At 38.8% G+C, this 24,824-nt stretch overlaps 1 protein-coding gene across 10 annotated transcripts in view; it reads right to left on the reverse strand.

The window, feature by feature from the left end:
- Positions 1–24,824, reverse strand: part of Unc5d (unc-5 netrin receptor D) — a 508,406-nt gene that overhangs the window by 69,455 nt on the left and 414,127 nt on the right. For 6 of the 10 annotated variants that reach the window (XM_076852499.1, XM_076852501.1, XM_076852497.1 and 3 more), the window contains one exon: positions 13,024–13,056. The exons of the other annotated variants lie outside the window; for them this stretch is intronic. In XM_076852499.1, the coding sequence (XP_076708614.1) occupies positions 13,024–13,056 (33 nt within the window). The remainder of the gene's footprint in view (positions 1–13,023; positions 13,057–24,824) is intronic. 10 annotated transcript variants of the gene reach the window in all.

Genomic DNA, 24,824 nt, shown 5'->3' on the forward strand with positions numbered 1-24,824 from the left:
CACTGCTGAGCAGGCAAAGCAGAGACAAAGACACCTTTAGCTTCCGAGGTACTAAAACACGAAGGACCCGAAGCAAGGAGGGTGACCTGGGCAAAATGCCCAAGCTGAAAATGGACATCACGGGGCAGGGACATAATGAGACAGAATGCAGGAGCAGGAGTATGTTGTCACAGTTCCCCTGGATTTCCATTTTGTCCTTACACAGCCATTCTCTTGCTACTCAGGTAACCAGAATTCTCATTCTCTCTCCAGATATAAGCCCTGTTTTTAGGAAAAGACCCTATCTATGCCTTTGCACTGAACTATAAATGTTTGATAAGATTCACTGTGCTTCCTCTCCCAGGAAAAGTTGCAGAATCTATTTGACTTAAGTCCAGAGAAGGAGATGCTAAATGATAAAATTTAAAAAAATGAGTAGAGAGACTTTGGGGGTAGATTAGGGAAAAAAGGGAGAGAGACCTGCATGGTGTGTGCTGGCTCCCCACGAGGCTCCTCTGACCCTGGGAAAAGCCAGGAGCCTGTGGAGAGGGATTTCTGTAGAAAGGTACACAAAGTATTGATTGATTTTACAAGAATATTCTGTTGTGGGAATTACAAAGTTCAGGGCATAATAATTCCATTCATTCAACAAACATTTGTTGAGACCCAATCATGTAATAGAAATAAGGATGCATGGATGAATTCACACATGGTCCACAGTCTCAGTCATTTCTTGTCTAAAAGTCAGATGGTGATGAGACCCTGGCATTCCAGGTATAGCTGTGGAGGTGTGTACAAGTACCCAAAGCCATATTTCTCATCTCAAGAGATGAAATCCAACATCCTTACCCACAGCTCAAGTTCTTCTCAAGTTGAATCACTGTGCTTCTTTCTTCTTTCTCTTGTCTTTCTTCTCATCTCTATCTACCTGCTTGCACTTTACCTCATTCTTTTCTGCTCCTTTCCTGCCCTGGCCCTACTCTTTGCTAATCTGTCTTAAGTGTAGTGTGGCTTTCCCTTTAAAGATTTCTGCATGTGCATAAAAATTGGAGCAGTTCTTTTCTGTGTGTGCTCAGGACTGGTCCCAAGAAGGGCTTGAGGTTTTGTGCCACATTTTCTTTGCCAGGTTCAGGAAACAAGGGAGAACAAGGTATGTGAATGTGTGTATGTGAGGGAGCACACAGATAGTGCCTGTGTGGAGTTACATGCATGTAAACACAGACTGGACTCATGTTAGAAGAATGTCAGACTGGCTGGAGAGAACCACTGTCATTCATACATAGAAGAATTGCTCCACCAACTAGACTGGATCCCATGGTCCCTTCCTAGGGCTTGATAGCTTTTTCTATGTCTGCTACTGTGTTCATGCTTTTAACTCTTTGCTACACTGTCATCCATCCCAAATTCAATTGTAATTAATAAGACTTCCAGGTGGATGCCTCAAGATAAAGGCCCTAGGTGGAGGTTGGTTCAATCCACCACTCTCCACCCCTCTAGGCATCTATCTGTCAAGTGTGAGCCCAAGGTCCCTCTCCCCCAGGGTGGCTCTGTTCTGGCCAGTCCAGCAAATACTATCGACTCATGGTCTTCAGAACTCTTGTTCACTTGGGGTTCCTATAACTCACTTTGGATTGTAGGCTTTATTATTAATTATCTGAATTATAGTGAGTTGGTTCTCCCTAACTACTTGAAGCTCTTTAAAAGCAGTACCAGCTCTATAATTTTCCACAAAATCTTGCAAATCATTGTGCACAGATATGCATCAGCTGCTTGCCTGGCCTCAAACTGTGAGGACAGAAATAATATAGAAACCGTGGTCTCAGGATGGTTTTAGAACTCCTGCTGTAAGGCTTTGCCTTCATTTACATTTGCACACCTGTATGTTATAACCATCAGTTCTCTCAGGTATACACACCCACTACTGATTTGTTTGCTCCAGGTAATTTGAACAAATATATCAACAGATCAGACTATTCTGTTTCTTTTCATGGCTATGGGATACTTTTCTCTGACTTTCTATTTCATAAACAAGGCTTTCCATGTTAATATGTGAGATGTCTTCTCTATTTTCTTCATCCCTATTTTCCTCTATGATAGAGTCACAAAAGCTTCAGGCAAATCCTAGAAGGATTCAATACATAGTAGAAAAAATATTTGCTGCGTAGAATCTACTGCTATACAAAACAAAACAAAACCACCTAAAGAAGTGAATGAGAAGTCTCTTGTACTCTGAATTTGTCATAAACTACTGAGGAATGTGCTCATTGCTGGGAGGAGTACAGATGATCTGCAGAGAAAGGTTGCAGAGATTAATAGACAGTAGGAAACTAGGACCCTGGAGAGGACATGTTTATGTGTTCACTGGGCCTGGAAAAGGGTTGCTGTAAAGTGCTTTTTTGTGATCCTAATGCATAAATGCATTGCTATAAGAAGAGAACAGGTCCGCAGTAGGTGCTCAGTGACCACTAATTTATGAAGGAGCTGGTAACCAACCCTTTCCCATCTCTAGCAATGACTGAAAAGGAGGGCATGGCCTTTTATTACAGCAATTGGAACTCTGGCTAGATATTAAAATGACCTTTTCTACAATGAGGGTTGTTAAAAAATCCAACTGTATTTCTGAGGGAGATTGTGAAACCTCCTTTCAGAAAGTCTCTAAAAACCAGCAGGACTTTATAGGAGTCGGCAATTATTTTATTTTAGTTTTTTGGTCAGAGCTGGTAAGAAGGACTAAGTGACCTTTCAAAGTCCCTTTGAATTTCATAGTTCTAGGAATGGGTATTAACAAGTTTGATGGCTTTATGAATTATATAATCTTCTCCAGTCATTTATAGCAACGAATGTCCCTAAAGGACTCAAGAGAAGGGCTGTTTACTTGATCTGCTTTCTTCGCTTTATACAACTCCCAGGTGAAAGACATCCTAGTGCCTCTTACTAATGGAACTTTAACTCAATTCCTGTGATATGAACTTAGCATATATCAGATTGGAATCTACTTTGTGGGACTCAATAAGCCACAGAGAATCAGCACAGGAGCACACTGGGTACCTTTCAAAACACGATACTCCACTTTATCTCTATTAGAGAGTATAGGACGACTATTGTCCCTTTTAGGAAAAAAAAAAAAAAAAGGCAAACATACTTGAGTTGGTGTATATAAGGCTGGGAATTACTAAGAAATCCACACGATAAATATTCATAAGGACAGGCCTGTGAGAGGCAAAACAAATGCAAAACAGAATAGCTGAGCTGTTGAGGTGGAATCCCACGGAAGGCCAGGTAAGGGCCATCCCCAGAAACACAGTCCACCCAGACAGGGATGTTGATACAAACAGACCTACCAGAATATTTAATTGTATGCTGACATATAATAGAAGGTATTGTTGAAGCTATTGTCAAGAAGCAATAATTTTTTTATTTAACTCATCAGAGGAAAAAAAAAAGCCTTTAAATAATCAGCCTCGGTAAGCAATTTTCATTTATATTTGGAATCTTTGGAATCTTACAACCCCCTTCACCAATCAACATTTCTGCCTTTCCAATTTCCCATCTCTGGAAAGGTCGTTTTTGTTATTGTAGTTGTTTTATTTTAATGAATGGTGACAACAGCCGTGCCTTAAATAGCACTTACTATATTCTGAGCATTGTTTGATTTTATAGATACTAATTTCATTTACTCCATCCAACAATCTTGTAAGAATGTCCTCATTTGGGTGTGTAAACTGAGGCAACAGAATGACTTGCCTTGCCCAAAGCCCAATGGCTGTTAAGCGCCAGTGCTCGGAATCAGTCCCAAGCAGTCTGTCTCCAGAACAGATACTCTAGACCACCCCTTACCCAGCTGTGACTCAGTCTCTCTGATCACACTGCCTGAGGACCTCCCAACAAGAGTAACCCAGTAACATGATTACCCTTATGCTGGGTTCTCTGAGAACTGCAGGTGTGATCTCATCTGCAGATTGCTCATGGCAATCTCTGAGGCAGGCATTGCTTTTCCTATTTTATAGATGATGATAATTAGAAAATGGCAAAGTCAGAGTCTGAACTCATATCTACCTTTAGTCCCAAACTGCTTATCCTGCTGTGTTCCTTCCCAGAATCTCCTCTGTGTTCTTTCCACACCTGCACCTGGGTTAACCTATCTGGCTGGAGGAAGTCACCAAGGACCCTGGCTGGTGTCATTTAAAAACCAGGCACCACACAATCTCACGTGAGCCTGCCCTGTGGCTCGATCATTATTTAATTCCCATTCTCTGGTCAAATGACATTTTTTACCACAATGGTTACCCTGGACTCACTCCCACCGTTCTTTCCCCCTTCTTTAAGACCTGTACTTCTCTCCTGCCCTCTTTCTTGTTGGAAAGATGGAGTCATCCTATGTGAGCTCACTCCTTACAACTCAAAATTCCTCTGTTCCATTGCACATCTCTCTTTTCCTTTCCTCTGTTCCCTGAAGAGTTGCCCTGCTCTGTGTCAGGCCTGCTCTGATCCAACCCTTCCCTACCTCCACAGGGACATGGCCTCATTTATTATTCTTTTGGTCTTGCATCTTCAAGATTTTCCTCCACACCGGAGCCTTGCCCTCTGCCTGCAAATGTAGTTGAGTTTCTCTAATTACCTCTCCCCGAGATCCTTCCCTCAACCTACTCTCTGATCCACTTCTCCAAGATGCAGCCTTCTTTCATTACCTCCGCTGAGTTTTTAGCTCTGTTTAAAAGACTTTTAAGCATTTTTAAACATTAAATATCTCAGTTCATGCTCCATGATCTCTCCAACGATTTAACTATTGCCAGTGTTAAAATCAAAATAAATAAATAAATAAATAAAAGTAACACTTGTACAAGATTAGGAAAAAGTTTTAGGAAGTATAAAAAAGTGACTCTTTGCAAAGAAAAACTTTTTCCTCCAGTTACCACTTCTCCAGGAATAATCACTTGCTTATTATCTTGTGTGACTCCTTTTAGGAAAAACATGCCAATATCCTCCATTAACCTTCCTTTTTTTTTCTTTACCCTAAGAGCTCCATATTATACTTTCTTTATTGTAATTTCTTTGTTGTAATATGTGTGTATATATGTATATATATATGATCATTCCATCCATGCCTACTTCATTCTATATTACATTTGCCTAGTGCACAGCTAAGCTGTATGATAATTTATTTAACTAGTCCCCTTTCCCTTATCATGTGATTCCTTTTACCCTTTCAAGTCTCTCTGCTCAAATCCTATTCCCTCTTGAAGGTCATTTGCAACTGCATCAACAGTAATGTTCTTTGTCTTATTCTTTAGCACTGCTCTGCTGCAATAGACAAGAATAGCCAATCTTCCTTTTAGAAAAAAAAAAAAAAAGTTCCTTCAATTTGATTCTCCTGGTTCTCTGACCTGCTGGTTACTTATTGTTCGGTAACTACCTTTCATTCTCTTAATTCAAAATGCAGGCTTTAAAGTTCAGTTCTTGGCCCTTTCCATTCTCTCCGGTCTCATCTAATTGGATGCTAACTACTGCCCGGACCAGGCCCAGTCTCAAAGTAACATCTCTTCTCATCTTCTCTGAAGATCTGGTGCCATATTTTCTTCCTATTCGCTAGATAAAACCACCTCCATCATGGGCTAATTTCTCAAATTGGTTATCTGATTTGCAGACTGGCCACTTTTACCTCCTTAAATATTTTCTCCTGCTGAATTCTCTTTCTTCTGATATTGATGCCACCAGTGACCAGGCTGGAGATCAAAGACTCATCTTTGTTTGTTGCAGTTGACTTGCTCCCAAAAACACTGACATGCTCACTGATTGTATCTCCAGTGCTCCCCACATCTCGATTTCAAAAAGACAAACTCAGCAATTCCACATCACACAGTCTCCTCTGCCTAGCACACACACTCCCAGTTGTTGAGAATTCTGAACCATTTCCCATGTAAATTTAAAACACTATACTGGTACTGCCACCCAGATACCTCCCAATGACTTGAGTCCATTCTCAGGTGGGTGTTTTATCTTACCTCTCAAGACACTGTATGTTTTCCCTACCCTGGATTTTATGTCCTTTTTCCATTTCTTATCTACTCTCTGGTCAAATCTATAGACTTTTATCTACTTACATTTGCTCTGACTTTTACAGAAAGGCTCTCTCTTTCAACACCTGCTTTAATTCTAATCACCTTCCAAAGCTGGCACTAAAGATTGTGTGTTTTATAAAATATTTCCTGATAATGGTACATTCAGACACATTTTAGTCTTCCTCTTATAGGGCTAACAAATTTAGCAAATCAAAACATAAGTCATGCAGTTTAATGCAAATGTTCAGATCAAAAAAGTGAATAATTTTAGCATAAGTATTTCCCATGCAATATTTGGAACATTTTAACTAAAATTTATTTATTCAGTGTTTTCCTGAAATTCAAACTTAATCAAGGGTCTTGTATTTTATCTGGCAATTCTATCTTTAAATTGCAACAGAAATGTTTTTTTTTTTTTTGTTGTTGTTGTTTTTTGCCCATCAGATAGGGAGAAAAGTTAAAATAGGGCTAGAGTCAAAAAGAACGGGTTTTGAACTATGGTCTTTGAGAAAAATTACTTCACTTTCCTTAATTTCCTATTCTGAAAATGGAAGCTGTAAGTTCTGTGTATAAATTCTGAATTACTATGCATTAGAGAGAGGGGCTTGTGAGTTCATATGCAAAATAAGTACCCTGGGTTATTTGGATACTTAGTTTTGGGGTATTTAATGAACAAAACCCCATTATGTCCATCAACAGTAGAGTCAGTTAAATCATTGAAAATGGTAGTAAGGGAAGGCACACACTTATGATGGGCTAAAAATTCGATAATAAAAAATTGAAAATGGTAAGAAAATCACAAATGTGGCCTGTACATGTGGGCTGAATTGATTCACGGGAGAAATGATTCTGAAGGACAAGGCAAATCATGCGATTTGTGGAAAGTGCTATACTTATGTAATTGAAAATAATCAGCAGGAGATGAAGAAAAATGATGGACAAAATAAGGGGAAAAGTATTTTAGAGTGTGGTTAGAAGATCGCCATCAATGCCAGTGAACTTAGAAGCACCTAGAAGTGTGCTGAGAATTTGCAGGAATGGGCCAAAGACAGTTCTGTGGGTTGAAGGTCCCTGTCACACAGGTTTACACAACCTGAAAGAGAATGTGCACTTTGCAAGTGTGAACCCACATCTGCAGAGCAGTTCCCTAGCTGGTAGAGATCATAAAACACAGGGTCAACATTATTCTACTATATGTGAAGCCCATGTCCTTTGGGAAAAGATGCAGGATGGATTTTTTTTTTTTTCAGTGAAAAGAAGAACATACATATCTAGTCTTCAGACTCTAGGTGTGCTTTCAGGCTATTTGATGAAAATGATTTCTAGATGCATATTAGTGCCTCATATGGAGTAAATGACTGTTCAAGATTGTTCCCTCACCTCTTTTCTCAAATCCCCAATACTCTACATTGTATTGCTTTTGAAGGGAAGGACACACGTATTTTATACATTTATTTTTCCTTTTGCATTTCACTGAGCCACAGCTATTTGTACAGGACTATTTGTACAATAAAATTGATAATATGGAGGCAAAATTCTTGATGGTTCACCTTAACAAGACAAAGTCCAGTTAGTACTTAATAGGAAGACTTAGGTCAAAAACTCAGCAAATATTTATTGAACATCTACTATGATGTAGCTCTGTGGTAACTGTAGCAGTCAGATGGTGAACAAGACTATAGTGAATATGAGATGACCATCTGTTAATGGGGATCCTAGATCAGTATAAGGGCAATAAAATAAGAGTATAAAAAGGTGAAAATAGTTTTAACTTGGGTAAGTTAAAGGGGCAGCTAAACCAGACTTGAGTGGCAGGGGATTGAAGGCCTTTCAGAAAACTGAAGGAAGAATAAATTAAGCAGATTAAGGGTTAGCTTTAGGGAAAGAGTTTTTAGGCAGAAATATTAAGTAGAACATATATGATGCTGAGATGCCAAAATGCACAAGGAGTATTTCAGAGAACCGAGAAGCATTGTTTGCCTCAGGAGTATAGTAATTGAGAGCAAGGAAGAAATCTAGCCAATGAGAAAGGGAGGGAGAAGGGGAATAGCAAGGATGGTGGAAGGAGACCCTCATCATTATACAAAATACATGTATGAAGATGTGAATTGGGTGTCAACATATCTTATATACAAACAGAGATATGATAAATTGTGGTATAAAGGTGTATTAAGAATTGTAATGCAAAAAAAAAATAAGAGAGCTCATGTATAATGGCATAATTTGGCGTGAACATACTTAATATAGAGAGCTACGAAAAAATGCGTTGTGAATGGATAATTATGAATGTAATGCATTCCACTATTGTCATGTATGTCAGAAATAAATTTAAAAAATAATAAAAAAAGAGAAGCTGAAAGGATTAGGAGAAGGAAGCTGGGCACAGATTGTGCATAATTTCTTTGGACTTCATAGTAAGAACAAAGGTGAGCTACTGAAGGGTTTTAAACGGGAAGGTGATAAGAATTAATGTTTTGAAAAGCTCAAACTCTTCTTCTGGGAACAATTTCTTTTCATTTTGGTTGTCTATTACCACTATGGCTGCTGCTGTTACTTTCCTTTCTCCTCTGCAGTGACTTTTGACCTTCTCTATATTTAAGTGTTATTGTCATTCAGGGCTCAGTCCTTAGATCTTTGTATTTTATTCACATTTGGTATCCACCAGTGATCTCATCTAAATGAATGGTTTTAAGTATCATCTGGACACTGACAGGCCCTGGATTTATGTCACCAGCCAGGACAGTCCTCTGCCCTCCAGACTCATATATTCAACTGCCTAGTCAGTCTCTCCATTCAGATGCTTTAATAGGTATCTGAAGCTGAGCTCTTGATTCTGCCTCCAGATTTGCTAAACCAGGTTGTCCCCACATCAATAATGGCAACTCCATCTGTTGTGTGGCCCAAATTTTGGGATTACCCACAACATTTTTCTTTCTCTCATACATTAGGCCCAATTCATCAGCAAATCCTTTTTTGTGTGCCTTCAGAATAGAACACCTTTTTTATAATTCTTATTTCTACCTCTCTGGCTAAAGCCACAATCATCTTGAACCTGGATCATCCTCATAGCCTATACCAGATCATTTTAATAGATCTTCTTGCTTCTTCTTTGGTTCCCTATAGGGTTACCCTCAATGCAGCAGATAGTGTTTATCCTTGAAAATATTAGGTAACATCACTCTGAATAAAAACCCTTGATGGCTTCCTATCTCACTTAGAGTAAAACTCAAGGTCCTTATAATGGACTAAAATACACATGGGGTCTTCCCCCAACCCTATTCTTGGACTTCAGCTATTACTATTCTTCCTCAGCCTGGCCTCCTTGTTGTCCCTCAGAGACTTCAAGTGAGCTCCCACCTCATTGCCTTTGCATCCTGCTGTTTGTTTTGCCCCATATCTTGTCCCCCAGATATCCAGCATGTTTGTTTCCTTGCATTTTTTTCCCCAGGTCTCTTCTCAAGTTTAATTCTATTACATAGATCTTCTATGAACAACTCACACCAAAACCCAACCCTCCCGCCAATGCTGCCTAAGCCCCTCACCCTAGTTCATTTCTCTTTCTAACTATTCACACCATCTCCACAACACTTAGCACTGTGTATTTGCTGCCTTACTTATTTATTCTACCTTCCTTCTCTAAAACTGTGAGCTTCCTGAAAGCTGAAACTGTAGGTGTTGTGATCAGTGCTGATTCTCCATTCCCTAGACCATCTCCTAGCATCCAGTAAGCACTCAATTAAAACTGCTGAATGAATGGAGAGAAGGATTTGAGTAGAATAGAAATGGAGAGCAGTGGATGAACCTGAAATCTGTTTGGGTAGTATTGAGATATTGGTGATTGTTTTTTGGATATTGAGTAACAGAAGAGAAATGAAGACAGATGGGACTAGGAAGCTGTCCAGATTTCCGACCCAGACTACTAAGTTCATTGCAAGCAAGAAGAAGGGAAGTGGGATGGAGGAGAGATAGGTTTCAGAGAAGAATACATTTAATTTGGAGGTTGAGATTAAGGTTATTGTGAGATATCCAGCTGAAGATGTTCTGGAGGTAGCTGACTCTAGAAGTTAACTAGTTGGATTCGGCTTCAGCATTCATCTCCTTTAGCTCTGAAGAAAGGAGGCGTGGTGAGGAGATATAGTGCTCAGGTATTTTCTCAGAGAAAGCTAAATCCCATTAGTTCACCCTGCCAGTGAACTTACGAACCAGACTCCTCAGGAGCTCACAGCTTTTTAGAAAACCACATTCTTCTAGCCTCCAAGGAGTCTCATTGTCTGAGCGAAACCATTTTTCAGTCTGACTCTGGGGGTGCGCGTTTGCCATTCAGAACCTACTATATTTTACTGCACCTCCTGACATTGTTACACAACATTTATTGAAAGCACATTTGATGGTAATGAAGTTTCTATTAACTATGATTAAATCTCATAAAGCACCTGAAGATAATTTAAGATGTGCAGAAGCAGAAAATGAAACATTCGGTTTAGTACATTAGGAAACGTAATTGATTAAATTATCTCATTTACAATAAGTGCTTTCATGAGCTATGCAGTGCACATATTTTCCCCAGTTTGTCATTATGATTTGCCAACAGATATCTTAAGACTTCACTTTCTTTTTACACCTCCCCGCAACTCAAAGCTGGCTCCTCTGCCCGCCTGCTCACGGAGGACTGTGTGCGAAGTTCCAAGTGATGTTTTCTATCCACCAGGCCTTGTGGAGGATCATGTGTACAGCTATATATAGGAACAGGTTGTTTCTCAATTATCTTCATAATTGACTTTGATTTTGCATCAGTGATGATTCATGTAGTCTTAAACTAAGCCCCACTTTCACTGAACGATGCAGCCTGAATTTGTATAATGCACTTCTAACCATGCTGCTTACAGAACCCCGATTGGATTCCTCTGGGAGCCTTTTGCAGTCACATTGATTCTGTTAAAGTTTTATTTTTAGGGAAATCACAAATTAAAACCATTTAAGCGATTCCATTGCAGTATCCAGCAATTAAGCATGGTACTCAGGAGTGAGAACCCCAAGCAAAAACTAATTCAGGATTCCCTAAGGACTAGAAATAGCTTCTGTGGGGTTTATGACTGGAAGTACAGATGTAACCAAATTTGAATGCCACAGTACTCACAAACTGAGCATGAAATTAATTTTAAAAACACACACATGCATTTCTAAGTAACTTTCATCTCGGCCACCACATGGACAGTCACAATCTTGCCTGTGGTATGCACCCAAACCTGCAGATGGCATGCACATAGAACAAAGAGGAAGGTAAGAGTCCTTTCCCTCCAGCTGTCACCCTGAGGACCTTGACACAGCACAGGCCAAATATTCAGTGGCCCATGTCTTTTTCCCTTCCTCATCATGCACACATACCTACATACAAGCCCACACATACATAGCTAGGTTCCCCCAAATTCCATCTTTCTATGCATTCAAAAGCCACTATGCATGATGTCAGAGTGCAGATAACCTAAGTACCAGTGATTCCTGTATGAGCAGATGGCTGCAGAGAAAAAAGTTGAGAAAGTTTATTTTGCTATTTTACAAAGTTTTCTGACTCTGCAAGTAACAACAGCTTTATATCTCTGGCTTGCCTAAAGCAATATAAGGAAGTATGAATGGAATGGCTTTCCTGGATCTTTCTCTCATCTTTCCTGATGGCCTGCCCCAAGGTACCTATTTCTGTCTATCCTCATAGAGTCTTAAGTCTTTCAAAGAAGTCAGCTAATAAAAACTATTAACTCTCCCAAGCTGTTTGAATCTTAATGCTCTAGGATTTAAAAGATCAAAAGTCATTCATTTTATACTAAAATGAAGGAAAGTGGGCCAGGACATTTTTCACAAGCTTTACAAACCAAACCAACTGGGTAGCTGTCTCTCTTCTATTGATAAAAGTTGAACTGCTGATGCCTTTTATCTTGAGGTTTCTTGGGATGCTTTACCTATTTCTGGGTGCATGACGATGACCAGAAGGACATGTTAACATGGAGATACTTAACAGAAACCCCCCACAAGAGATTCTAATTCACTTGTTCTATTCTAAGGTGGGGCTATTTAATAAGTTCCCACCATACCCCAAGATCTGGATGCATTTGATCTCTGACCTTTTTTTTTTTTTTTTTTTTTTTTTTTTTTGAGAACTGTTTTTTTTAGATAGTGGTTCTTAGCCTTTAGATAGTGGTTCTTGCACATTGGAATCACTTGAGGAAGTTTGAAAAAAATGGGGTCTCCTGGGTTTTAACACCCTCCCACCGCAAATACTGACTTCACTGGTACAGTTTTGGAACTGAGATTTTAAAAAGCCCTCTGGGAGATTCCAAAGTACAGTTAAGGTTGAGAACCACAGGGTCAAATGGCAAGCTGCCAAGCATTTAAGCCACATTCCTTTCTCCATAGCTACGGGATGCATAAAATTGAAATAATGCAAAGGCCTCTTTCAGGAAGCATGTCTGCATCTAGGGAGCATGACAGCACCAACACCAACATTCTGAGTTTATAATTATTTCACTGTGGAAATCTGGCTCCTTATCTACCCAGTTGTCATGGATGCCTTCGCAGGTAAGACTCTGGGTTTGCTTCTTCCACCTCCTCTCCTCCTCAGTGGAACAGCTTAGAGACAGGCTTTTGCCTAAAAGACTGCTCTCATGAAAGTGTAGAATGAAAAATATTTATTAATTTTAATGCTATAAATCTCTCCAGAAATAAGAATCCTAGATGACATTTGCAGAGCAATGGACTACAGGCAGAAAGAATCAAGAAGAGAGATTTACTTGTGCTCAGAGGGAGGGAAAGGGTGTGCATATTTCTTTTTGATTTAAACCTCTGATATGCAACTCCAAACTCAATGAGAAGAAGCCCCCAAAGCCCTGGATATTTCATGGGGACTTCAATTCTGCTTGGTTCCTATACAAATACAACAGTAAGGCAGCAAATATGAGAATAAATTATATTCACAAGAGGAAAAATAACTTACTTTGGGGTTTTATTTCATGAAGAGGTTTTTTATCTAAAAGAGAGAGAGAAAAAAAGAAAGTTGCATTTAATAAATTTACATGGAGCAGATATATTTTCTGTATCACTTTATATCTACCTCTATAAATGATACATTTTCTCCATTTCTGCAGACAACACGGATTACATTGTCCGTGTTTTTCTTTTTCATTCCATTTTTTTATTTGCCTCTTTTGAAATATTTTTCCAAGATGATCATTTGATTTTTAAAAATTTATTTTCTCTCCAGTTTGCTAGCATTTTTCTCTGTTGCCTTTCCTAGTTGTTATCAGTTTGGTAGGAGCAGTGAACTTGCTGCCTGTTCCTTTTTATATGCAGTGAGAAGCCTGTTCACGTAAGAGATGCCATTTCACTATATGTGATGATAGAAAAATGAACCAGTGGATAAATATTTAAAGGGATCCTGCCTTGGTTTGCAGTAATCATGGACTGGATAGAAAATTCCAAATTCTGTTTATCTGTGTGTGGGGGTTTGTGGGTTGTGGGTGTGGTATTGTGAGCATGTTAGAGTTTTGTCTTTAAGAAATCACTGTGTGTTTGTTTCATTTCTTCTTTAGCTGTTAAAATGTGTACCACCTCCCCAACTGGAAAAGTTATCATTTTATAATGATATTCAGCAGTGAGCCCATGAGGTAAGATGGATAAAGAGAAAGGACAATCAGCAGGATGTCAGTAGTCAGAGCTCAACTGAGGGAACTTTATCAGCCCCCTGCAAGGCCCTCCATCCTCTTTCCTAGCCCTTCACCAAATAATAGAATCCATGCAGATCACATTGAGACTTGGTGCTGTGGCTTTTTTTTTGTTTTATAACAGAGTCTCTCTCCATTTTTCCTGCCTCTGGTCCAATCTCAGACCAACACAGCTCCACCACAATGCAGAAACTGGAAAGGACTCTCCTTCAATGCCATGCCAAGATTGTGGAAGATCTCATGGTGCTCCCCCCATCCTCATTTCCTTCCTAGAGTTTATGTGGGATACTCTTAGACAAAGGGACCCAGGCTGTTGTTATTCCTCACAGAATCACACAACGGGAAAGGGCCTTGAAAGGTCACCTCTTGTAGTCCCCTTCTCTATCTGCCTGAAGGTGAGCCACCAGGAGTGAGACTGTCATTTTGGATTATGTTTTTAACTGAATCAAATCTAGCACACTACACATTTGAGAACTTCATAAATATTATCTGACTGACTGCACCATATCCCCTTCCAGGCAGATAAACTACTATATCCAGAGGTCTCCATGGAGTTTCTCTTACCCTAACCCATTCCTGCACTTAATACTGACTTTGACAGAAAGCCTTTTCAGTATACAAATGCAGTGTGGTTTAAATATAGCTTTTGTGTATTTTGCCATCTGACAGGTTATGGAAGTAGCTTTTACAAGTTGTGGGTAAACTACACACTTGCAAATGAGCCGTTTTTTTTTAATAGAAGAGGAAATCGAGATGGCTGAGGGTAATTTCTGGCAGAATTTTCTCTAAAATAAAAAATTCCTTTGAAAGATAATAATTTGTGTATGGTGATATGACAGTATGAGTTTCACAGAGTCAGGCTTCTTAAAAACTGAATCCTTGCATTCCCCTTACTGTACCAAATCAACACCACGAAATTTCCCAAGAGCAGGTGGCACCTCCTGACATCCAGATGCTAATACACTCAAGAATTAGAATGAAGTGACTTTGGTGGGTTTAACCTAGCTTCAGATTTTGCTTATTGCAGGATATCTCAAAGCACTTGGCATGGGCACAGTGATGCTGGCAGGCTAGGGCTGAGGTGTCTGAAAGTGATGCATTGCTACAACCACACAAGGAGACATGTAGAACATCTGTTTAGAACTCTGTCTGAGCGTAACAGTATTTTCTTCCTTCTGAACCACAGGAAATGGAGATTATGCCAGGTAGCAAAATAAAACTCCATTAGAAACAGGTGAGATATATAACTGCTCCCCAGAAAAATAAATCAAATAAAGTTAGGCTATGAAAAAATCAGGGTCACGGAGTTTCACTGGGTATAGCTATGAAAGAAGAAAGAGGGAACGGGGCTATAATATCCAGAGACAGAGAAATCAGGCCATAGGGCACACAGGGCAGGAGAGGGGCACTTTCCCCTCTAACCCAGCTCTGGTGCTATGGGTATGAGCACTGTGGTACTGTGCAGTTAGTGCAGACTCTTGGGGTCAGAACTGAATTGAAATCTTGAAGTATCTGCATTTTTCTTGTGAGACCCCAGTGTTCTTTGAAGATAAATGGGAATAAAAATAATCCTTGAGGGCTGATAGTAAGGATGCAGCATAGGGCTAGCACATATTTTGACATTAATAACTGTAATAAATGGAAGCTAATAATATAATTTCAATACCTGAATATCATGATGCTGATTATTAGGATCATCATCTATTCAGAGTGAAAAAATGCCTATTTGTGCTACTGCTATGGACAAGCCAAAACTCCAAATGAGAAATTCTAGCAAGATTTGGGCACACCTGAGTGAAGAAAGTTAAATTTGGGTCTACACCTGGCCTCTGCTTACTGTAAGATCAGGCAAGTCAAAACTTCAGTTTCCTGATATATTTTTTTAAAAAAAAAGGGGGGGGCAGAAACCAGAAGGCCACTAGGGGCTCTGCTGCCTGCACCTACTGTACATCTATCTGTAGGATATCAATCAAAGACACATAGGCCACAAGAATGCATTCAACCACAAGAATGGGATAAAGTTTGGAGTGGGTTGCATTCCGTGTATGTATAATATGTCAAAATACACTCTAGTGTCATGTATATCTGAAAACAACAAAAAAATAAAGAATGCATTTAAAATGATTCCCTGAATCAGAGTAAAAATCATGCAAGAGGCTGCTACTTAGTGCTGAAGTCCAGCATGTCTCTTGTATTAGTGTGCATCCTCTTATGGAAAAGGCTAGAGGCCTCTGGGGCCCAAGACAGCTTTAGTCCCATGGCATCAACATCAAAATTGGGTTCTGCTGCATTTTGTGAAATAACTTTACCTTGACAGCAAGCTGCCACCACAGAGCATTTTCCTAACTAGAAATGTCTGACTTGACATCGGTTTATGGGCACTAGGGAGGACCACCCACTGACCTCTCTAACTTTGCAAGAACTGCCCACTTCACATTCAATGTTCTGTTACTCTGTTTGCATAATCATTTTCTCACAAGGCTCAAGGCCATGCAACAACTTGGCCTTGGTCAACCAAATCCTCTCTGCTTTCATTTTACCTCTATCCAAAGGCCGTATTTAAATGACCCCTTTGTAAATTAGTCCATTAGGGCCATGGTTCTTAATGTTGGCTGCACATTTAGAATTACCTGGGGAGCTTTTAAAATAAATACCCATGGCTGGGCCCCACTCCAAGAGCTCCTGATTAATTGGGGTTTGTGTTTTTGTGATTATTGCCACTTCCTGGCAACAAACCTGGGGCTCTGCATGGTCAAATTCAGTTAGTCTCTGCCTCCCTGGGGCCTTTGGGTATACAGATAGGCCCAGGAGGGCCCCTTTTGTGTCCTGCAGGCAGAGAAATGCTACAATTTTGAGTCCACGGCAGCTGAGCTGTGGTTTGGGAAAATCATAACAATTTTCACCGAGTCTACCTTATATACTGACAGCTACCTTCAGGTAAAGGGAAGTCGATGATCTGTAATTGCAACTTAATCTTATAATCTTTTTTTGTATTTAAAAGTTAAAGATTCAAAAAGTGGCTTTTAATAGTGCTCTAGGTTGTCATTTTTTTCTTTGAGAATTATTTCTATTATTTACATAGTTCCAAGCAGTTATTGAATCCAAAATAAAAAGTACAATCACAAAGACAAAAAAATTTCACCACCAGAAGATAACCATTAAATTATATATATATAAGCCTATATTTTTCCTAATATAAAATATATATTTATATTAGGGAAATATATATATTTATAAGTATGTTTAATCATATATAAATGCTGATAAATATATATCTTGAAACTACATGAAATTGTCAGTTGTTTATTGTTTTTAGCTACAAAAAACATGGAACTGTCATATATTATTCTGCAGTTTGCTTTTGTTGTTTATTGCCGAATGCAAATATCACTTTGTGTGGTATGTGTGTGACAGGGGGAGGTATATATCTATATGAGAGAGAGTGAACAATTTACCTTTTATTTACACTCATGATTCATTTCTTTCTACTTTTGTTTAATTTGGGGCTTCCTTTTTTATACTCGATGTTCCCAAAGCATTTCCATGGCATCCATTGTTCTCAGAAGCTCTTTATAACTGCACCCCTACCCACCCACCTACATCCAGCCTGTACTGGGGAATAAATGTGGCCAGCTGCCTGCAGCCCACATGCTGGGGCCCTAAAGGAGGCCAGAGGAGAGATGGCACATGGGGACAGATGGGTTCAATCTCCAACCCACAGAGTGAGGGGGGAGGTGTTGCTCCTCGAGAGCTGTAGGTTGTGATGATTTGAAATCTGCTCCCATTGGTTTTGAACATGGCACTGATGTATTTGATAAAAAGTATGTGTCATTTTTAAGATTCAGACATGGGGCCACTAAAACTTCCCAGGTAACAATTCAAATCATGTTATTATAGTCAGTGTTTAGCCTTCTTTTCTTTTGTTTCCAAAGACCACTTTTATTATTTCCTTCTTCACAGATCAAATTCTTTGAAACCTTTTCCCATCCCAAAAAGGTATATTTAATTGTTCTATTTGAGTTTATCGTCCACATTCTTTGAACTTTTAAGTTGCTTAGGAGTTAATTCTCAAGTTTGTGGGATTATTCACCTTTTCAGTCCATTCTCTGGCTAGTTCCTTATGTGCTGCAATAATTTTCTAGAATCAGCATGCAAGATGCAAGACTCTACCATGATTCCACACAGTCCTCAAGTCAAGACCAAATGCTTTGCCCATCTTCACCATCCCAAGCAGGACTTAGTTTCCATGCACATGCCTGATAAGTCTATCAATTCTCTAGTCCCAGATAAAAGTTTTTGCCCACCTTGGGATGCCCTTGTCCTTCCAAGTGCTTCATGTCAAAGTTTGCCTCTAAGGCACAGATCAATTTCCAATTCCTTCCTAGAATCTTCAGTGATCACTCCCTTTGCATGAACACTCCCATGTCTGAACGTGAATGTCATTTTATATTTTTTGTACTTTTATAATTACAGGTCCTTAACATGTAAATCATATTTAAATGCTTAATGTGACATTGCAAACACAGAGTCTGAGCAAGAAAAACGAAGAAAATGAAATTAAAATCTTCTTGCTTCTTTATTTGCTGATGGGTAGTAAAGAGGTTGAGATTCTTGATTACCAGTGTGTTTCATTTATTCTTCTTTCCATCTCTGCCTGAAACTAGAAATAATTAAGAGCCAGTATCATGCTATCCAAGGCTACAGGAAACCCAGGGTCTGGCAGGTTGGCCTTGTATTAGTAGTAGAAGATAATTAGACAAACACAAGGACTTCTTTGCATTGGCAACATCACTGTTTCTGAATATGTCAGGCAGACACCCAAGATGATAAGAGTGGATTCTAATCTTTGGGTGTCGAAAATTCATTTAGGCAGTAGAATGTGCACCAGCTTCTGTATATACTCTAAACCTCTCCCAATGATCAAAGACACAGACAAATTGAAAGAGTATAAAACAGCCCATCTTAGTTTTAACTTTTTAGTTTCTTCATTGTGTTTTTCTTTCCTTTTCACTTTTAAAGACTGTGCTCAGAATGACTCTTCAGAGACTCTGTGTATCCCACCTGTTACTAGATTAATGCAATTTCAGCTTCCTCTCTCCCACCTGACTCCCCACCAGCTTTCCAGCCTAAACAGGCATCACAAGAACTAATGCACCTGTTAAAATGTGATCTGAGTGGATGCAGAGAGGACAAATACAGAGAATACGAAGTTTTTAGAGATCCCTCTCAGGGTTTTCCATTTGATGATGTATGCTAGAGAAATCACTGGTTTCCCCAGAGAAATTTGGGTGATTACTAGAATTCCAGGGTTTAATGGAAAAACCACCCACTTGAATAAAACTCATGCACACTTCTAAACGAAAAACAGCTCTATTGACACTCTCTACCTAAGAATTGTGCATGATCCTATCGTGTTAATTAGGTGGAGTCAGGAGGGTACAACAACAGATGGCTCCTGGATGTCACTTCTGATCATAATGACCTTCTGGAATTGCCCTTTGCCAAAGCACATGATTAGTGTATATTTAGAACATGCAGACTTCCCCTTTGTTCTTTCAAATTCTGGATCTCAGTCAAGTAAGTGTATAATGACAATTCTCACAAGTGGTGTTTGCATATTTTATTCTTGAGCCAAATCATTTAAATTTCTGTATATCTTAATGACATTTTAAATTTAAAAAAAAATTTTAATACCAGGGATTGAACCCAGAGGCACTTAACCACTGAGCCACATCCTCAGCACCCCTGCTCCCGCCCCTTTTTGTATTTTATTTAGAGACAGGGTCTTACTGAGTTGCTTAGGGCCTCATCAAGTTGTTGAGGCTGGCTTTGAACTCAAGATCCTCCTGCCTCCACTTCCCAAGCCACTGGGATTACAAGGGTGGGCCATCGCATCTGGCTTGATTTTTATTTTTGATCGACACAAAAAATTGCACATATTTATGCATTGCAATATCATGTTTCAATAAATGTACACATTGTATAATAATGAAATCAGGAAATCAGTGTGTCCATTACCTTAATTAAGCATTTATCATTTCTTTGTGATAACATTTCAAAATTCTCTCTTCTTGCTAATTTTAAATATACAATACATCAGGTATAGTCACTCCACTGTACAACAGAACAGCAGAATCTATTTCTCCTCTCTCACTAAACATTGTATTCTGTGATCAACCTCTCCCCTTCCTCCTTGTTCCTTACTTTCCCCAGCCTCTGGTAACCACTATTCTGTGATGTGTATGTGTGTGTAAAGCTATAAAAAAAAAAAAAAAAGATGAAAGTTCTGTCATTAGCAATAACATAGATGGAACTGGAGCCTCTATTCAGGGAAATAAGCCAGACACCACCAGACAAGTACCACAGGATCGCACACATATGTAGAAACACACTAAATTTTTATAATCTCTTATCCATTACCATGGATTCTGTGTTTTAGTTTATTTTTGTGATGGATACCCAGAATAAAACAAGTTCCTGCGTGGCTGCAAACACTTTTAAGCATATGTCTGCAAGACTTTCTTATCAGCAGTTGGCCTCAAAGTGATAAAATACAATGGTTCCAACTATGCTTTAAGGGAATATACATATTAAAATCCTTTTTCTAGTGTATGAACTCTTTTGCTTTGATTCCTTAGCTTTCATCTGCAATGGAAATATATACGTATTCAAAATCGAACAAAAGTGTCCAGAGTCCATAATTTAGGCTTAAAGGAATCATTTATTGGTTACTGTCATGTTGATCACTTACTTTTAAGGCAAAAGTATTATTCAAAATTATTCAAAAACATCATATCAAAACAAAGTATATACAGAAGAGATATCTACACTCCCATGGTCATTTCAGTATTATTCAAAATGACCAAGATATGGAATAACATATATATGTGTGTATATATATATATATCAATATATATATAACATTATATATAATATATAAACATTTATATATATAAATATGCACATATATAAACATTATGATAAGTGAAATAAGCCAACTGCAGGAAGAAAATATTGCATTTTCTCACTTATATATCTAAAATTAGCACGCTCACAGACACAGAATAAAATGGCGGTTGCCAAGGGTTTAGGGGTGGAGTAGGGGATATGGGGAGGTATTGATCAAGGGGTATAGTTTCAGTTATGCAAGACAGAGAAGTTCTGGGGATCTAATGTACAATGATGTGATTAGAGTTCATCATTTTATATTTAGCATTTGAAGTTTGCTAAGAGGGTAGATCTTAAATGTTCTCACTATATATTCAAATAAAATGGAGGCAATGTCAAGGGATGGATTTGCTAATTAAGTTGTGATGAGTATTTCACAAGTTGACATATATGAAGCCACAAAGTTGTACGATATGCAACTTTCAGCAGTCAACTACATCTCAGTAAAGTTGGTAAAAATAATCCTCCCCAAAAGTTCCAACCTTGACGTAGGGCCACAGTATCTTCCTGCGGTGCCAAGGATTGCCCTGTTACTTGCTGGAAAAAAGGAGGTCTGAGTAGGGAATGGATGGTAGGGGTGAGTGAAGTTGTTATAATGACTATTTACCAATGGTTAAGGAAATAATTAACAACTGCCACAGGCAGTCTGTTAAGCCTGCTTATAAAAACTGCCCAAGGAGAAATTGTGAAATGAGGACTCTTGACTCCCAGCCTGTTCTTCATGCTTCTTCAGTGCACATGCCAGTCACAAATCACCTTCCATTACAGACAGAGCCATGAGTATGTACAGTCCATCGGGCTTCCCTATCCCATCACCTAGAACAGTGCATGGACCATAGCAGACACTCGGTAAATATCTGTCAAATGGATCACTGCTGCTCAGCCTCATATGTTATTTCTATCTCAGGCAGTATGAAGGCAGGTCTGTAAGTTTCCTATGTATTTCCTAGGACACACTGGCTTCACATTGAAGGGTCTGTAGCAGCAGTCCCTTAAGGAGGATCTGATGAGTCAATACCCAGGTGAGGCTGGCCACCTCCTTTGTTGGGGTCGGACGATTTGTTTCCTATCTAAAAGTTGCCCCTCACTCTGTGTAATGATCTCTCAAATGGCTCATTTCAGTTGTGAGTGAATTAGATAAGCTTCTCAGAACTGACTAAAAAGAACATTATCTGAAAGCATTGGTATTATTATATATGTATATATTGTAAATATATCGGATTATTTTCATATTATATATTTATCATGTATATATATATATATTCCATGTGTGAAAGCATATGTGTGTATACACATATATGAGAGCTACATTGAAGATATAAAATTATGAATTCAAGTTTTTAAGCAGGGATGAGTCTGAAAGGTCATCATGCTTACATTCCTCATTTTACAGATATGGACACAAAGTATAGTACCACCTGATTTGCTCAAGGTCATGTGTTGGTTAATGAAACCCATGAACTGGGGTCTTAGGACTCATAACACCTAGTTCAGAGCTCTTTTTCCTGTCCTATGATAGCTTTCTACATAAGCTTGGCAATTTTCTGAACACAGAACACTCACATCGTCCTGTACCAAACACATGTAAGCAAGGTTATTATAATGCCATCATTCTAGAGAACTAGGAAGACAGGGTTAATGCAGTGAATGATAATGTCTATCGATGAAGTTAATATCTCCACTTACGTATCACCTTTCTCACTGATCTTGAAGAGACATGTGTATTTAATTTGTAATTTAAGGAGAAAAGGTGAAATCAAAACAAAGAGCTTTCCTCTATCTCTATTAATTCGCTTTGCTCAGCACACCCCAGAGGCCACTGAATTTTTTACAAGAGTAGATTACTCAGTTTTAAATCACTTCCCTGATTGGGTTCTTGCCATTTCTTTTACAGCCCAACCAGTCTATGATCTCAGACATTAAATCTTTCTCTAGTCTAGACTAATATTTCTTACCCAGAGTTTTGTATAGTTGAATCCTGAGCTAATTACACCTCCAGTGTAGAATTTGTGATTCACAGAACTAATTCTTTATATGATGAATCTAAATTCTGAAAACTTCCTGACTACAAGGGACCTTGGCTATCAGCAGCTACTGACAGCTAAATCTTTGAACTGACAAAATATGCCAATATTGTTAATTTGGGGATCTTAAAATGTGGAATAAGAAAGCTGGGAAAGATGATTCCCAGCCTGTATTCCAGGCTACTCTGAGGATGAGGCAGGTGAATTGCAAATGCAAGGCCAACCTGGGCAACAAAGCAAGACACTATTTCAAACTAAAACAGAAAGTGCTGGGGGATATAGCTTAATGACAGAGCACTTGCCTAGCATGCATGAGGTCCCAGGTCTAATCTCCAGCAACACACACACACACACACACACACACACACACACACACACACACACACACAATGTGGAATGAGAACAGTTCTGGGTATGCTACAACTCAGTATTCCAGAATCAGAGCAGCAGCACGATGATTCTCTGATCTGTAGATTGCTGTACAGTCTAGTAGTTTGTGTGTTTTGGGGTTTGCTACCCATCCACTCCAGGAAGAGAGAATTTTTGCATAGAAATTGACAAATTAGAGTTTGCTTTATAAAAAGTACTTTCTGTCACAGGTTGTTAGAAAACACTTTTCCTTATGAATGAGGGAAATCTGTGTGTTCCACTGTTGATGGTCTGAGGACTGATTTTCTCACCTGTGGATCATCCAGGCCCATATGGAAATTCTTTTTCCCTCTCCTGAGCTTTCCTCTTGAGTTATTTTTAACTATTAGTAAGAATCAAAGAATTTTAGAACTGTTTGGTACCCTATAGATCACCTGCTGTCTCTTGCTAAGGACCAAATCCTTACCTGTTGGACAAAGGAAGGCTGGGAAATTGAGAGCTGTTCATTCAGCTACTTGCTGGAAATGCTAGGGAAGAATTTGAACCTTTAGTGTGACAGTAAATTTTAAGAATCCTCATGGGACTAGGCTTGATGGCACATGCCTGTAATTCCAGTGACTCAGGAGGCTGAGACAGGAGGATCAAAAGTTCAAAGCCAATCTGAGCAATGGTGAGGTGCTAAGCAACTCAGTGAGACCCTGTCTCTAAATAAAATACAAATAGGATGGGGAGAGTGGCTTAGTGGCTGAGTGCCCGAATTCAATCCCCAGCACACCCCCCCCCACCAAAAAAAAAAAAAAAAAAACAAACAAAAAAAGAATCCTCATGAATGGTTAGGGTTCTCTTATTTTTTTTTTCTTACAGTTGGCAGTATTTCTCAAATTACTGCTCAGAATTGGTTTGCATAAAAATATAATTTGTGTCTCATTTATTTTAATGACAAGTACATTTTATTACATTAGAAACACTGTATTAATCGGATCTATCAGGAAATATTTTAACAAAATATCTAAAGTTTCACATGCTGATACTTTTCAAGGTGTGGAAAACATATATATAACTATATCTATATATGTATATATAGATATATAGGGATAAAAATATTTTTTTTCTGCCATAAAATTCCCTTTATTAGAGAGGCCAGGCACAGCGGCACATGCCAATAAATCCCAGCTCCTCAGAAGACTAAAGCAAGAGGATCAGAAGTTTGAGGCCAGCCTCAGCAACTTCATGAAACCCTGCCTCAAAATTAAAAATGAAAAGGGCGGAGGGGGGGGTAGCTTAGTGGTAGAGCTCCCCTGGGTTAAATTCCCAGTTAAAAAAAGATATCTTGTTATTAGAAAACATACACACATACTATTGTTATTATTATCATTTATTCACACAAATGGAGTGCATATTATGGATGCTAAGTGCTTCGAATGAACTGGTTCATCTTCTCAAAAAAAAAAAAAAAAGAAAGAAAAACCACCAATAATACATATTATTATTAAGAATTCTACTTTACAGATGAGCAAATTTAGGCTTAAAAATTAAATTTGTTCAGGATATTCCTGCTCATAGTATTGTCTTCATAATGAAAACTCAAGCAATCTGATCACAGAGCCCAGATTATTCAACCTGTCTTTTATCTATGCAGTTTATTTCAAGTCTAGTTGGCTCCAATCATTCCTTTATCCTAATTCTAGGTACACGTCCCTTTCTGATCTTTCAAAAAGAGAGTAATCAGGTTC

This window comes from Callospermophilus lateralis, chromosome 4 (assembly GCF_048772815.1).
Source record: "Callospermophilus lateralis isolate mCalLat2 chromosome 4, mCalLat2.hap1, whole genome shotgun sequence".
NCBI classification, from domain to species: Eukaryota; Metazoa; Chordata; class Mammalia; order Rodentia; family Sciuridae; genus Callospermophilus; species Callospermophilus lateralis.